This window comes from Phyllostomus hastatus, unplaced genomic scaffold (assembly GCF_019186645.2).
Source record: "Phyllostomus hastatus isolate PE091 unplaced genomic scaffold, TTU_PhHast_1.1 phas_contig_40, whole genome shotgun sequence".
NCBI classification, from domain to species: Eukaryota; Metazoa; Chordata; class Mammalia; order Chiroptera; family Phyllostomidae; genus Phyllostomus; species Phyllostomus hastatus.
This window is the reverse complement of record NW_025333872.1, coordinates 95,278,612-95,292,455: the sequence shown is the minus strand read 5'-3', so window position 1 is coordinate 95,292,455 and position 13,844 is coordinate 95,278,612. Positions and strand designations below refer to the sequence as shown.

General features: G+C 50.3%; 2 protein-coding genes and 2 non-coding genes across 4 annotated transcripts; 3 read left to right on the top strand and 1 right to left on the bottom strand.

Moving 5' to 3' along the window:
• Window positions 1-102: 102 nt before the first annotated feature.
• MRPL18 (mitochondrial ribosomal protein L18) lies at window positions 103-3,350 on the bottom strand. Its single transcript, XM_045842743.1, has 4 exons — window positions 3,194-3,350; window positions 2,718-2,904; window positions 1,255-1,486; window positions 103-454 (listed from the first exon to the last, which is right to left on the bottom strand). The coding sequence occupies exons 1-4, from the start codon at window positions 3,243-3,245 to the stop codon at window positions 383-385; spliced, it is 543 nt and encodes a 180-aa protein (XP_045698699.1). The 5' UTR covers window positions 3,246-3,350; the 3' UTR covers window positions 103-382.
• A 1,077-nt stretch (window positions 3,351-4,427) lies between these two features.
• TCP1 (t-complex 1) lies at window positions 4,428-13,776 on the top strand. The gene is made up of 12 exons (XM_045842741.1): window positions 4,428-4,671; window positions 5,680-5,765; window positions 5,970-6,098; window positions 7,367-7,464; window positions 7,842-7,952; window positions 8,263-8,444; window positions 8,818-8,944; window positions 11,451-11,626; window positions 12,001-12,124; window positions 12,444-12,636; window positions 12,789-12,952; window positions 13,482-13,776. The coding sequence occupies exons 1-12, from the start codon at window positions 4,608-4,610 to the stop codon at window positions 13,696-13,698; spliced, it is 1,671 nt and encodes a 556-aa protein (XP_045698697.1). The 5' UTR covers window positions 4,428-4,607; the 3' UTR covers window positions 13,699-13,776.
• On the top strand, window positions 7,619-7,758 carry LOC123822315. Its single transcript, XR_006786285.1, has one exon. It is a non-coding gene; the product is annotated as a small nucleolar RNA SNORA29 (small nucleolar RNA).
• On the top strand, window positions 12,188-12,322 carry LOC123822305. The gene has a single exon (XR_006786275.1). It is a non-coding gene; the product is annotated as a small nucleolar RNA SNORA20 (small nucleolar RNA).
• Window positions 13,777-13,844: the final 68 nt, after the last annotated feature.

Sequence of the window (13,844 nt, the reverse complement as noted above, 5' to 3'; positions counted from 1 at the left end):
ACCGGGAGCTGGACACGGCAGCAAGCGCTCCGCGTGAACCCCGCATGTGCACGCTTGCCAGAGCGAGCCGGAAAAGGGAAGAAATTTCATATAACCAGAAGCTGGGAGTTCAGAATGTGCCTTTATTCTTTAACATACAAACATTTAACGTGAACTTCGAAAGTTAATTGTAATGGGTGACAGCTTCCTCGGACACTCCCCTGAGGCGCCAGCCCCACGCACGCGAGGGAAGGGGGGCCGAGCCTGACTGCGGACACCTTTCTGCAGGTACGTTATCGCGGGACATTTTCTTTCCAGCCGGCTGCTCTGTCCGGACGGGCTCTGCCGACGGATGGATGCGCGGACGGCCGGACATGCACGCGGTCCGAACGAGGCCTCTCCCTCACTCGTACCTCCTCCGAGGCTCCCGCAGCACCACGCCGCCTTCGGTCAGCGCGCTCTGCAGTCGCTGCATCTGGGTTTAAGGCCAGAAAAACAACAGGCTGAGGTGCAAGAAACCAGCTCACCACGAGGGAGCCGACAACACACAGGCCGCTTCCGGAGGGAAGGAGACGTGAACCCCTGGTTTGCTCGTTGCTGACTGCCCCCCCACCCCCCGCCATACCGGCTTTCCAGAGAGTGGTCTTTAAATCATCACAGAGATAAGGAAAAAGGGTGTAGACGTGTCAAGGACGTCAAGCAGTATTTTAAAACTGTACAGACAAGGAGTTGGTGTGTGAACAGGGAAGCAGAGCGGCCAGCGTCGTGGCCATAACAGTCCCCGCGAGTGTGAAACCTCCTCTACGGCGACACCAGGCTGCCCGCCTCCAGCACGCGCCCCGCGTGCAGAGCGGAGAACCCTGGTCTCGCCCCGTGGGCTGCTGGGAGGGTGAGGTCAGGTGACGCTCGTCAGGATACTTGCCTCTGAGTCTGACGCATGAAAAGAGCTTGAAATATGGAACAACTGCTACTACTATGCAAGTTTCTAATGTCAAGAATGAACAAAATTAGCCCTGGCTGGCGTAGCTCAGTGGATTGAGCACGGGCTTTGAACCAAAGTGTCGCAGGTTCCATTCCCAGTCAGGGCACATGCCTGGGTTGCAGGCCACGGCCCCCAGCAACTGCACATTGATGTTTCTTTCTCTCTCTCTCTCTCTCTCTCTCTCTCTCTCTCTCTCTCTCTCCCTCCCTCCCTTCTCTAAAAATAAATAAATAAAATCTTAAAAAAAAAAAAAGACTGAGCACAACTAAATTAGCACGTGCAAACAAAGATACCGCGTCCGAGGCTGCCTCCCACGGAGTCGGCTGGTAGACCATGAAGTGGATGCCCGCCTCCAGGCACCGTTCTGCCAGCACCCGCCCCACGCTCTCGCAGGCCACCACGTTTCGGGTGCTGTAAAGGTGCTTCTTAATGGCCCATTCGCGCGTGGACGCGGAAACCACAGCCTGGCCATTGGGGCGCTCAACAAGTGCTTCCACGTGATGCTGAGTCCTTATCACTCGCAGCCTGAGTGAGGAAAGGAGAGCAACATCATGAAGGAATCCTGAGGATAAGCGACCTCAGGGGAACGCAGGCCTAAACATTGTGCTCATTTACTGCAACGCACTTGACCTGGACTTCACTTGGGAGAGGTACTTTTCCTCTGCTTCGGTGAGGATATCCTCACTAATAAATAAATAAACCATACACTTCCACTCAACCTCAAACATCGAAGAGAAATTTGGTGCTTCTGAGAGTGGAGATCTATGTACCCAGCATCTTTGTCAAAAAGGGTTTGAGGTGGCAAAGCTAAGCTGCTGCCCCTACACAGGGTACAGACAAATTTAACTCTAAGCTTTTATGTTCCGGCTAACGCCAAAATAAATACAAGATGGATCAAAGACTTAAGTGCATGTGAAGCCACCAGCATGGTTCCTGGTAAACAGAAAGTGTTCGATAAATAACCATCTTTATAACAAAGAGAGTCCTGAACGGTCTTCTCGCTTCCACCCTTCCCCTTAAAAATGTGTTCTCCCTTAACCAAAACGATTTAATTTGAATTCAGGCTCAAACTTGAAATCCTCTCTCAGCTTCTCACTGCAGTGAAAATAAAGTCTAGGCCCTGGCTGGTGTAGCTCAGTAGATTGAGCGCAGGCTGTGAACCAAAGTGTCGCAGGTTCGATTCCCAGTCAGGGCACATGCCTGGGCTGCAGGCCATGACCCCCAGCAACTGCACATTGATGTTTCTCTCTCTCTCTCTCCCTCCCTTCCCTCTCTAAAAATAAATAAATAAAATCTTAAAAAATAATAATTAAAAAAAAAAGAAAATAAAGTCTAAAGTGCTTACTCCGACTGGCAATCTGAAGTTCACAATCTGTGCCCCACCGACCTCTGCACTTTCATCTGACACCGTCCATCCCCTCCTTTGTCCACTGAGGTCCTCACACACCCACGCTACCGTGTCCGCTGCTGTCAGTGCTCTTCTTGGCAGAAAACTGGGCTTTTTCCTGGCTTTCAGAGGGGCTTTCGTAGGCACCCAGCCCCCCATTCCCCCGCCACCCTCTTTCCGTTTTCTCCCTCTGACACCCACTCGTCGCGGGTCGGCCCCTCTCCCTCCCGAGCCCCTCCTCCACCCGCCGCAGCGCACCTTCCTTAGGAGCGAGTCCGCAGCGGTACCCGGCCCTGAACCAAGGGACGAGGACAACGCGTGGGGCGCCGCGCGTGCCTCTGTCGGTCGGTCACGAGCAGAGTGAACTACCTGTGCCAGAACTCGCGGGAGGGCCACACCGTCCGCCAGCCCCGCTCCTTCCTGGCCACGGCTAACAGTTCCAGGTTCCGGGGGTTCCGGTTGGTGAACTCCGGGGCCACCGCTTCGTTTCCCAGGGGGTCCGCTTCGGGCTTCGCCTCTGGCTTGGAACTGGTTGACAGCGCCGCGACCCCACGCCCTACGAATGGACGCAACCAGGTGTGTCTTCAAATGTAACGAGTACGGACAAAACAGGAGTATTCCCATCCACTGCCCCCCATCTTCGCGCCCTGGAAGGTGTGCTTGGCCACGGGAGGTAGCCATCTCAGACCCCGGTCGCTAAAATCTCCTACGACTGTCATCACAGTGCCGTTAGCTCGTTCACCCTTCCATGGGGCGTGCTGGACATGCAATAATACCACTTGCACACGCACGTTACTGTGCAGGCTCCGGGGAGTAAATCTCAGAGAAGTGAGCAGGTTAGTTACCGGGGTTCCTGCAGACCGACAACACCTCCCAGAACCGTGACCGAAGCGCCATCGCTGAGAGGATCGTGGCCAAAGCCTAGGAAAAGCTTAGCCTCCTTTCCTCACCCGCGACCCCGCCGCTCGCCGGCCGCAGCCATATTAACTGAGGGAAAAACCTTCAGGCCGCGTCGGTCATGCACGCCTCCACCCGGAACTAACCTCCCTTCCACTGAGTGGCTGAGAGGACCATCTGTTATCTCCGCCCCTCCAATCATCTTACGCTGGGGTGCACGCCGCCGCCAGAGCCGACCAACCACTCCGCAGTAACGCACTAGAAGGTGGGCGCGACCGGTTCTTTTACACCACGCTTCTTACAGCTTTTTGTCGGGTCCCACACAAGGAACCCGTAGCTTCAGGCTACCTTATTTGGGCCCTCTGATCGCAGAGCTTGGGACACACACCCGGTGGGCACGGAGAGGGAGTGGGGCAGAGCAAGATGCACAGTTTTCAGGAAGAGTGGCTGTCATTTTGCGGGGGTGAGGAGACGAGGCGGGGGGGCGTGGCCCATGGATAGCTTTGCCCCGTCCCACCCTGGACCAAGCTTACACTCGGAGAGCAGGAACAAAGCCTGTGACTTGCGTGCTCTAGGAGCAAGTTCCTACATTTTAGGACAAGGAAAACAGGTACTGTATAAACCAGCGATTTGCAACCGGCGTGCAAGATTTCTAACCTGCTCACTCCTGGGCACTGACCTCTTTCCTTTAGACGGTCAAATTAAAAATTGCTAACAGCCAACAGAAAAACAGCTGTCTGATATGAATGAATCAAAATTTCCCTTTTTGTTAGGTGGTCAAGAAGTGTATTTTTAAGTGTGTTGCAGAACTTTAGATTATGTGTGCCAAGAGATGGAAAAAGTTGAAAATCGCTGTTAAATAAATTAAGACACAAATCGAGCTTGGAAGCCCAGCTCTGACTGTGAGAGGGGCCCGCCCCTCCCCTCCCGTCGCACTCTAAGCTCCGCCCCACTGTGTGCTACCTCTTCTAGAAGGCGCTGGAATGTACAATTGTGCATGCGCAACAAAGCACCATCTTCGCGCCCTCCAGGATCCTGACTTCCGTTCTACCTTTTGGGGCCTTTCTCATTCGTTCTCGAACTGAGCGGAAGTGCTGAACCCGCCCCCTCGCGGCTCCTCACTTCCTGCTCATTCACGCTTCTCGGCCCCCCTCCCCTCCTTTCTTTCCCGCCCTGCCCCGCGGCGGCGCCGGGGTTCTGGGGAGAGTGGAGCAGTGTTCCCGGCAGCCCCTGCGGCAGCGCCTGGGCTCCTTCCACGCCGTTGCTACCTCCAGCCGCTGGTGTGGCGGCTACCCGGCCTAGGGACCGAGACGCTAGTTGTCCGCGGTGTGAGTGAAACCCGAGGTGTACCCTGCCGCGAAGATGGAGGGGCCTTTGTCCGTGTTCGGGGACCGCAGCACTGGGGAGACGATCCGCTCCCAGAACGGTAAGGACGGACCAGGCCTGGGTTGGGCCGACGTGGTGCGCTCCCCCCTCCCCTAGCCCGCCCGGCTTGGGCCGTGGCTGCTGTCCTTGTGCTTTCTTTCTCTCCCCCCAAAAAAGGGTCTAGGGGTTGGGGTACATGTCCTACCCTCGCCGGTCTCAGCACTTCTTCGGGGGTGGGCGGCGCGGCGCGTTCCCGAGAACCGCGCGGCGTGGGAGTGGTGGGTGTGGGTGCCCAGGCTCTGGCGTAGAGAAAGCGAGCCCCGGTACTGACGCGTGCCCGGGGTCCCCTTGGGTTGCTCTGATCCCCTTTTGTTCCGAGTCTGACCACGAGGAGCGGCTCGTTTTGGGACCATTAACCAGAAAGTAGTGGTTCCAATTGCTCGTGTTACCGATGAGCTAATGGCCACCGTTCTGACGACCTGCCCCTGGTACCCTCCCGGTTGCCATCTGCAGTAGATGCCGGGTGCCGGATGTCCCGATCCAGTTCTTACCCCACCTGTCGCCGACGGCTTTTTGAAATGAAAAGATAGCCGACGAAGTTTTAGTTGAATGTTAGCATAAGGGTACTTAAAGTGAATTTATTCTGGTGAACATTGGCACGCATTACAGCGTTTGTTGTTGAGCCTCTTTTGAGAGCCTTTGCCATTTGAAGTCATGGGTGGCTGCCTGTCCATCTTAGCCTTATTTGATGGATTATTAATTTTTGTCTTAGATGAATTCTCAATAAAGTCAGAACCCTGGGATTCCCACTTTCCTGAATGATATTTTTTTAATGTGCTAATTACTGAAGAAGAAGGCTGGTATAGTGTATCTATCTACCCCCCCCCCCCTTAGGTGGCCAAACCTGAAATTATGACTAGTAGATTACCTTTTTATTTTAGGTAATCAGGAAAGATTTTGTTGATTTGGAAAATTCAGAGACTGTTAAATGTCGTATACTTTCTTGACACCCAAATGATTGCCATTTGAAGGAGTGGATTTTTCTAATTCCATTATTTCGTTCCTACAGTTATGGCTGCAGCCTCTATTGCCAATATTGTAAAAAGTTCTCTTGGACCAGTTGGCTTGGATAAAATGTTGGTGGATGATATTGGTGTAAGTACACCTAGATGTTTCTTTAAGTTAAAAAGATCTTAACTACTTGCTGTGTAAATTACTTGTTTTTAATCAGAGTGCTGGTGTTGGAAGGTATAGTAAAGGTGAACGTATATATGTTTTAACAGAATGTGTGTTGTGTTCATTAGAATGTTCTGTTTCTGTGGATGATTGTTTATTTTTTCTTCCCTGCAAATTCCTCAGGATGTAACCATTACTAATGATGGTGCGACCATCCTGAAGTTACTGGAGGTCGAACATCCTGCAGCCAAAGTCCTCTGTGAGCTGGCCGATCTGCAAGACAAGGAAGTGGGAGACGGGACCACCTCCGTGGTAGGTAGTCACCTGGCAGACCACCCGAGACTGGTTTTCCTAGGTCAGGCTTTCAGAGAGTGAACCATAGTAAGGCGTTCGCTTCTGAGTTAGAAGTAGGTTACATACATCAGAGGGAGAAAATTTAACTTGTTTTTTTGGTACCGATTTAGAAACAAAGTTCGCAAAAATTGAGGGTTGTAGCTAGTTTGCACAATTTAAATAGAAAATAAACATGATTTAATATGGTCCCCTCATTTATGGTCCCCTGCCCCATGACCTGAGACTTAGAAATGTCTAAAACCTTCCCTTTATAATTATCTGAAGAAGACAGTCTCACTGGTTTTTAAAAACAAGATGTTTTTCATGTTCTAAGTGTTGACAGGGCATTCTCACGAGCGCACAGTGGGAGTGCAGGAAGTCAGTGAACACGTGACCAATGGCGTGCTGTAAACGTGGGGGCCAGCCAGCCAGCACGTCGGTGTAGAAACACTTTTTGGGTGAAGAACAGATGATTTGCTCTAAAAAAAAATGTGTTGTGGCCACAAAAGAATGGAATCTACCTCTTCTAAAATAATAAAATGGGTTTTTGTACAAGGAGCTTATTTATGATAATAGGATTTTTTAAATAAAATTATAATATGCCCTTAAAGAAGTGGTATTTTTGAAGCCTTTCTGATGTAAAAAATTTTAGTGCTTTTTAATGATTTTTATTTATTTTTAAAGCATTTTTTTAATCCTCATCCAAGGACATTTTTTTCATTGCTTTTAGATTTTACTTTATCTCTTCAGAGAGGGGAAGGGAAGGAGAAAAACACCAATTGGTTGCCTCTCACATGCGCACAACCCAAGCATGTGCCCTGGCTGGGGGGTCAGACCTGTGGCTTCTCAGTTTTCGGGATGACTCCCAACCCACTGAGCCACGCCAGCCAAGGCTTTAAATGGCTTTTAAAATAAGCCAAGCAATAACAACCTAAGGCAGTACAGGTCATCTGAGCAGTCGGGCTCCTCACTCAGCGTCCGTCGGACGCCGGCCAAGGCAGCGGATGTGTAGTCCTTCACTGCCGTGCTGCAGAGCCAGGTTTTGGCTGGGACGTGTTCCTTGCTCTCACTTGGCTTTGGCCATTTGTATGTGAAACGCTGCAGACTTCCTCTTCTCGGGTGTCTAACTAGTTACTCATCTCACTGCCGTCGCGATTCTGCTTAGCGTCTGATGGTCGTGGTGCCCAGCCGTCACTGCACACGGTGAGTGTCGGGCGGCTGTGAGAGCGGTGCGCGTTTCCCGACAGGTCATTATCGCGGCGGAGCTGCTGAAAAACGCAGATGAGCTAGTCAAACAGAAAATTCACCCCACCTCCGTCATTAGCGGCTATCGGCTTGCTTGCAAGTAAGATTGTTTGCACTCAGAGAAAATTTTACATTATTTTGCTAAAATCATTGTAAACATTTAAAAATGTCTCGTTAATGACTGTGCTTTATTTTGAAAAACGTGTATTTTGGCATTTAATGAGTATTTGAGGTGAGTAGGGCCAGGGTGTTTTCTTCCCGTCTGACTACCACAGTTTCTCCTGAGGGTAGATCTTGGTGGCTATGCTTACGGGATGGAGCCAGGCGGCCGGGGTCTGCAGAGGGAGGGTCTGTCCGTGTCCTCCTCCTCCACGAAGTGGCTGCACAGAGCACTGTGCCGCTGGCCCTTGACACGGTGATAGAACAAGGGTTTGGATGGGAAGTTAATTTTCGTTTTCTCTCGCACACTGTCAACAGGGAAGCAGTGCGTTACATCAGTGAAAACCTAATTATTAACACAGATGAACTGGGAAGAGATTGCCTGATTAATGCTGCTAAGACATCGATGTCGTCCAAAATCATTGAAATGTATCCTTGAGGTCCAGTACAGTTGAGGCTTTTTAAAAAGACCTGCGTTAGTTTTCATGCGAGGTGACACTGTATAGAAATTCCTGTTTTCTTCCCTGCTCTTCTGGGCGGGGCGGTAATATACAGTGTTTGTGGGAGTAGTGTGAGTTGCGGATAGCGATAACAGTATAGTAGCATTTTGGTGGTGTTAATAATGCTTGTTTCCTTGCTGAGATTTCAAAAAGGAAGTGCCTTTGAATTACCCTTGACTTTCATGTGCACCTGCTGTCCATTCCAAGTCTCTTGCTCTCCTTAACCGTTGTTGCCTTAGAAATGGCGACTTCTTCGCTAACATGGTGGTAGATGCTGTGCTCGCTGTGAAGTACACGGATGTGCGGGGCCAGCCTCGCTATCCGGTCAACTCCATCAACATTCTGAAAGCCCACGGGCGAAGCCAGGTGGAGAGTATGCTCATCAGCGGCTACGCGCTCAACTGCGTGGTGGGGTCGCAGGGTAAGGCTCGGGGTTCGGTCACATGGTGAGGGGACTGGCGGTTAAAATAGCTTTTTTTGTAGACTGCATATACCGATCATCTCCAGGTGAACTGTCCAAGCTGTGCACTTACTGCATCACGTGCAGTAAGTGTACATCACGTTTCTCTTTAGTGACTTAAGCACATAGCTTAGGAAAAATGCAAGTTGGAGGACAGTACATGTGTTTAATACCATAAAAACGTGTTCGTAATGTTAAATGTAATGATCTAAATTTGTGTTTATGTATAGCTTAGTTTAAACTTTGCTACTCTATTATGCTTTGTGTCTAGGTATATGTTATCAAGTGTGTTAATAGTTGTTACAAAGGAACTTAATATTATGTTTAATTATAGGCATGCCCAAGAGAATAGTTAATGCAAAAATTGCTTGCCTTGACTTCAGCCTGCAGAAAACAAAAATGAAGCTTGGTGTACAGGTGGTTATTACAGACCCTGAAAAACTGGACCAGATTAGACAGAGGTACGTTGAGAAATTATTTTGGACCTCTGAAAAGAGGTGTTTGTAAACTGCTTCTGCTAGAGCAGGCGACAGGAACCGGAAAAGAAGGAGGGCCGCGTGTAGTAGCTCATGTGCTTGCCTAGACCAGTAGCGGAGGCACCGAGCGAGCAGCACGCTGCGCTGTGCTCCGCCCGCGTGCCAGGCAGGTGCTCGGGTGCAGATGGCGGCATCGATGATTGGCACGCTAGGGACCTAGTCAGGTAATGGTAAGTTTTTAATGGTTCGCCGCTTAGTGGTTGTTTGTTTGTTTTTAGTAACTGAACCAAATCTTCAGGAAATCTCTTCCAAGAGTCAGGAATGCCCTCATCTTTTAAATCTTTTCAATCTGACTGCAATCTGACCTCTCGTTCCTGACGTAACAGGAAGTGTCCTCCCGTGAAAGGCCAGTCCTTCTACACTAAGTGTTCCGGACTCCCTCTGCCTTAGAGCCCTGGTTCACTGATCGTTTTCTCATCTGTGTCTTCAGCTCCCAGGTCTGCTCTTCATTCCTCTCAGATTCCACCTGTAGCTCACGCATTGTGCTCCAGTTCCTCCCCATCCTTCTCCACCGCTTTACAGCCAGGTGTCTCAAGAGGGGTTTATACAGAAACGTGCCTGGCGCTTTCTCTTACTTTTACAGCTCTGTTCTCCAGCAGAAGACCACTTGCCAGGGTCACTGGTGACTGAGAGCAATTCACTAGACACTTTCAACCTTCACTTGACCTTTATCAAGCCTTTGGCTCCTTCCTTGAAACTCTTGAGGGAGGAGAGGCTTTGACACTGCCTCATCTGTATTCCCGGGCGCCTGCTGCCTCGCTGGTCTTCCCAGGATCGCTCCTCCTCCCCGAGATCTCGGTGGTTCAGAGACGCCCAAGTCTATTTCTCTGAGCTCCAAACACTCATGTATTTGTCTAGCTGGATGTTTTTTAAGCATCTCAAAGTCATGTCTGAAACCAAAATTGTGATGATACACAATCTGCTCTTGGTTTAGTGATGGGTACCCCTCTACTAAGGCAGAACACTAGAAAATATCTTTAACTCTTTCTTTTTTTAATCTGGTAACTTTTTTCCCTTTTAATTTTTCACCAAGACCACTTGATTTATGCCTTCAAATTAAATCTCAAGTTCATCTACTTTGCATTTGCATCGTTATGCAAACTATCGCACAGGCCCCAAGCTGGTGGTCTGGAGTTCACTCTGCACCCACCCGGGCTGTGTTCCACGCTCAGCACTTCCAAGGCCAGCGCCGCCGTGGGAATGCCTTAGGCCTTCTTCTCACTGTGGTCCCACCCCACAGGCGCCGGGGCTCACCAGACCCTTCCTCCACGGGCCCTGGGATGTTTGTCCCTGCGCCTGGAACATCTCTGCCTGCCTGCTTTGACGAGTTGACGTTTTACTTACTCTTTAGGTGCTCAGTCTCTTGGAGCAGCTTTTCTCCATCCCTCGGTCTACGCTAGGCTCCACCGTGACTTTCCGTGCCTTGTGCTCCCGGCGCTTGCAGTTTCTGTGTGTGTGTGTGTGTGTGTGTGTGTGTGGCTTGGGTTGTAAGCTCTGAAGGGAGACCCTGAAGGGTTTCCTTGCCTTCGTGGCCCCCCGTTTTTAGGGAGTGTCTGGGACACAGTACTCGTTCAGTATGTACGGAGGGGTTCGTTTGGAGGTTAATCTTTATTTCAAGACTTGTTTGAATGGTCATACCTGCCACGCTCAGCATGATGAGCAGCGTGGCTTCAGTCACCTGCGTGCGCACTCTCTGTCATAGCTGCTTGGGGTTTCCACCCGTCTGACCGCCTTCCGGCTTCGTTGCCTGAGTGACACGGGGCCTTCAAACTCATGTTGTTGAAAACCCAGCTCTCCTTCCTCGTCCCGCCTCCAGGCTCTTAGTGTGCGCTCTACTCCAGGCGCAGTCAGCCCCGACTTCTCTGTTCCGGCCGCCTGCGTCCTGTCATTGCCTCTTGCCGTGGCCCTTCACCTGCCCGGTGCGGCTTCCACGTTGCCATCGGGGGTCCTTCTGCAAACACAGCTCTGACCACGCTGCTCTTAAAGATTTCACTCAGTCCGAACTCTTCACTGCAGGGCTCTGCACGTCCTGGTCCTGCCCACAGGTTCCCCTCTCGAGCCCTCTGACCCCAGACCCCGGGCTTTCCTCGTCCCGTCCACCAGGACGGGTTTCTGTCCGCTGCCCATTGTAACCTCTGCGCTGGCCATGGAACGTGGTTGACAGTCTGCCCCCTGCCACGTGTTGGAGGGTAGGGACACTTCCCTTCGTAATCACCGTTCTTGGGGTTGGGGACCCAAATCTGGGGGAAGCTAAGTGGTAACTTTTCATCCCTGGAACTTTTATGTAAAATTGGACTGATCTAAATTCTAGACATAGGAGAGAAAGGTTGGTTACTGTGTAATGCGCAGTTATTCTGTGAAAGATACTTACGGAAGTGAAAGCTGCGTTATGTAAAAAACAGAAGGTGTCTTTGGGTTACTCTATCTGTAGAGAATCAGATATCACCAAGGAGCGAATCCAGAAGATCCTGGCAGCCGGCGCCAACGTTATTCTCACCACCGGCGGCATTGACGATATGTGTCTCAAGTACTTTGTGGAGACTGGCTCGATGGCCGTCAGGAGAGTCTTGAAAAGGGACCTTAAACGCATTGCCAAAGCTTCTGGAGGTACGTCTTCCGCTAGCTCTCAGGTGTGACATTTCGGGTTACTGTACATGACCATGACGCTGCCCTGGAATGTCAGCGCTGAGCAGCTTCAAAACCTACCCTTGCTTCTTTTACTTCCTGTAATGATCTACGGATGTATTTTATAGAGCCATTTTTCATGTAATTGGAAAAGTTCTTTGGTTCTACTGAATTTCTTTACGTCAGTGACAGTTCCATCTTGGACAAAAGGACAGTTGCTGTCTGATGCCTCGCTGGAAACGTAAACTTGCATTATTAGTGCATCGCCTTTTCATAAATGTTTCTAAACCTAAGACAAGCTGCAGAAATATTCGTGGAGAATAGTGCTTACAAGATCTTTGTAATTACCTCGACAGCCACCATTCTGTCAACCCTGGCCAACCTGGAAGGGGACGAAACCTTCGAAGCCTCGATGCTGGGACAGGCCGAAGAGGTGGTGCAGGAGAGAATCTGCGATGACGAACTCATCCTGATCAAAAAGTGAGCGCTGCCTTCTCGGTCACAGATCCGCGTCGGGTGGACTAGGGAATGAAAGCAGGTCCCTTTCCCATTGATTTGCTGCTCTCGTCTCCCCAGTGGCATGAGCAGTTATACGCGTGGGATAGAACAATGCCGGACCGCTGTGGACGGGGGTGGGGTGGCCGTGCCACCTCTCTTGCACGTGTGGTCCGGACACGGCTTCTGTGTGCCCGTCCTCACACAGGCAGGATTTAATCCGCGTGCTTATAATGAGTTAATTCCATGTGGACTTAATTTCATGAAAGTCCTGGTTGAAGCAGCTCACTGTATGTTTCACCAGCACCAAGGCTCGCACGTCTGCGTCGGTCATCTTACGCGGGGCGAACGACTTCATGTGTGACGAGATGGAGCGCTCCATGCACGACGCGCTCTGCGTGGTGAAGAGAGTGCTGGAGTCCAAGTCTGTGGTCCCGGGAGGGGGTGCGGTGGAGGCAGCCCTCTCCATATACCTTGAGAACTACGCAACCAGCATGGTAAGAACGTCTAGGAACCCCCCGCCCCCTTTTCCCCCAAGAAGCTCATGAGAGACCGTCTCTAGCATTTTGATAATACACCTCATCTGAGGTCTTGGCTGCTGAGAGTTTTGTCGTCTTGTGTGAAGACGCCTCCTTGTCTTCCTCCTCAGGGGTCTCGGGAACAGCTTGCTATTGCCGAGTTCGCGCGATCTCTCCTGGTCATTCCCAATACACTGGCAGTGAATGCCGCCCAGGACTCCACGGATCTGGTTGCAAAGTTAAGAGCTTTTCATAATGAGGCTCAAGTGAACCCAGAACGTAAAAACCTAAAATGGTAAGTACGCAATTTCTCTGACCTTTTCATTGTCGTCTGTAGCTCTTATGTCAGTCTTGTTTTCTGGTGATTTTTATTAGCATTGATATGTCTTAAGTTTGTCCTTGCCTCTCTGGGTAGTCACTTTACCTGCAGGGCGGTCCCACAGAGGAATAGGGGAGATTATTTGGGGCCAATCCGTAGCTGTTTTTAAGCAACCCCTTTATAAGTTACTAAATGATGTTTAGAAAGTTTCTGTGCTGATTGTGTCATTGATAAAGAACTACTTTAGTCTTTATTATTATTAAAGAGTTTTGTTTATTTTAGAGAGAGGAAAGGGGAGAAACATCCGTTTGCTGCCCCACTTATTTATGCATTCATTGGTTGATTACTGTGGGTGCCCCAGCAGGGCATCGAACCTACAGCCCTGGTGTATCGGGATGACTCTCCAGCCCACCTAGCTACCTGGCCAGGACCAACCACTGTAAAAGGATAGGGTGAGCATGTGTTGTAAGACATCACCTAACAGGTTTTTTTTTCTAAATTACAGGATTGGTCTTGATCTGATTAACGGCAAACCTCGAGACAACAAACAGGCAGGAGTGTTTGAACCAACTATCGTTAAAGTGAAGAGTTTGAAATTTGCAACAGAAGCTGCAATTACCATTCTCCGAATTGATGATCTCATTAAATTACACCCAGAAAGCAAAGATGATAAGCATGGAGGGTACGAAGATGCCGTTCATTCAGGAGACCTTGATGACTGATCTGATTCGCTCTTATTTATAACACTCTTGAGGTGTGGCTGTCTTGTGTATCCCACATTAAAGTATGACCAGCTGTCAGCCTCCCCTGGGTTCTTGTGAAGTGGAAGGTGGCGTCCAGCCTCACATTGGTCCTGTTCTCACGTCAG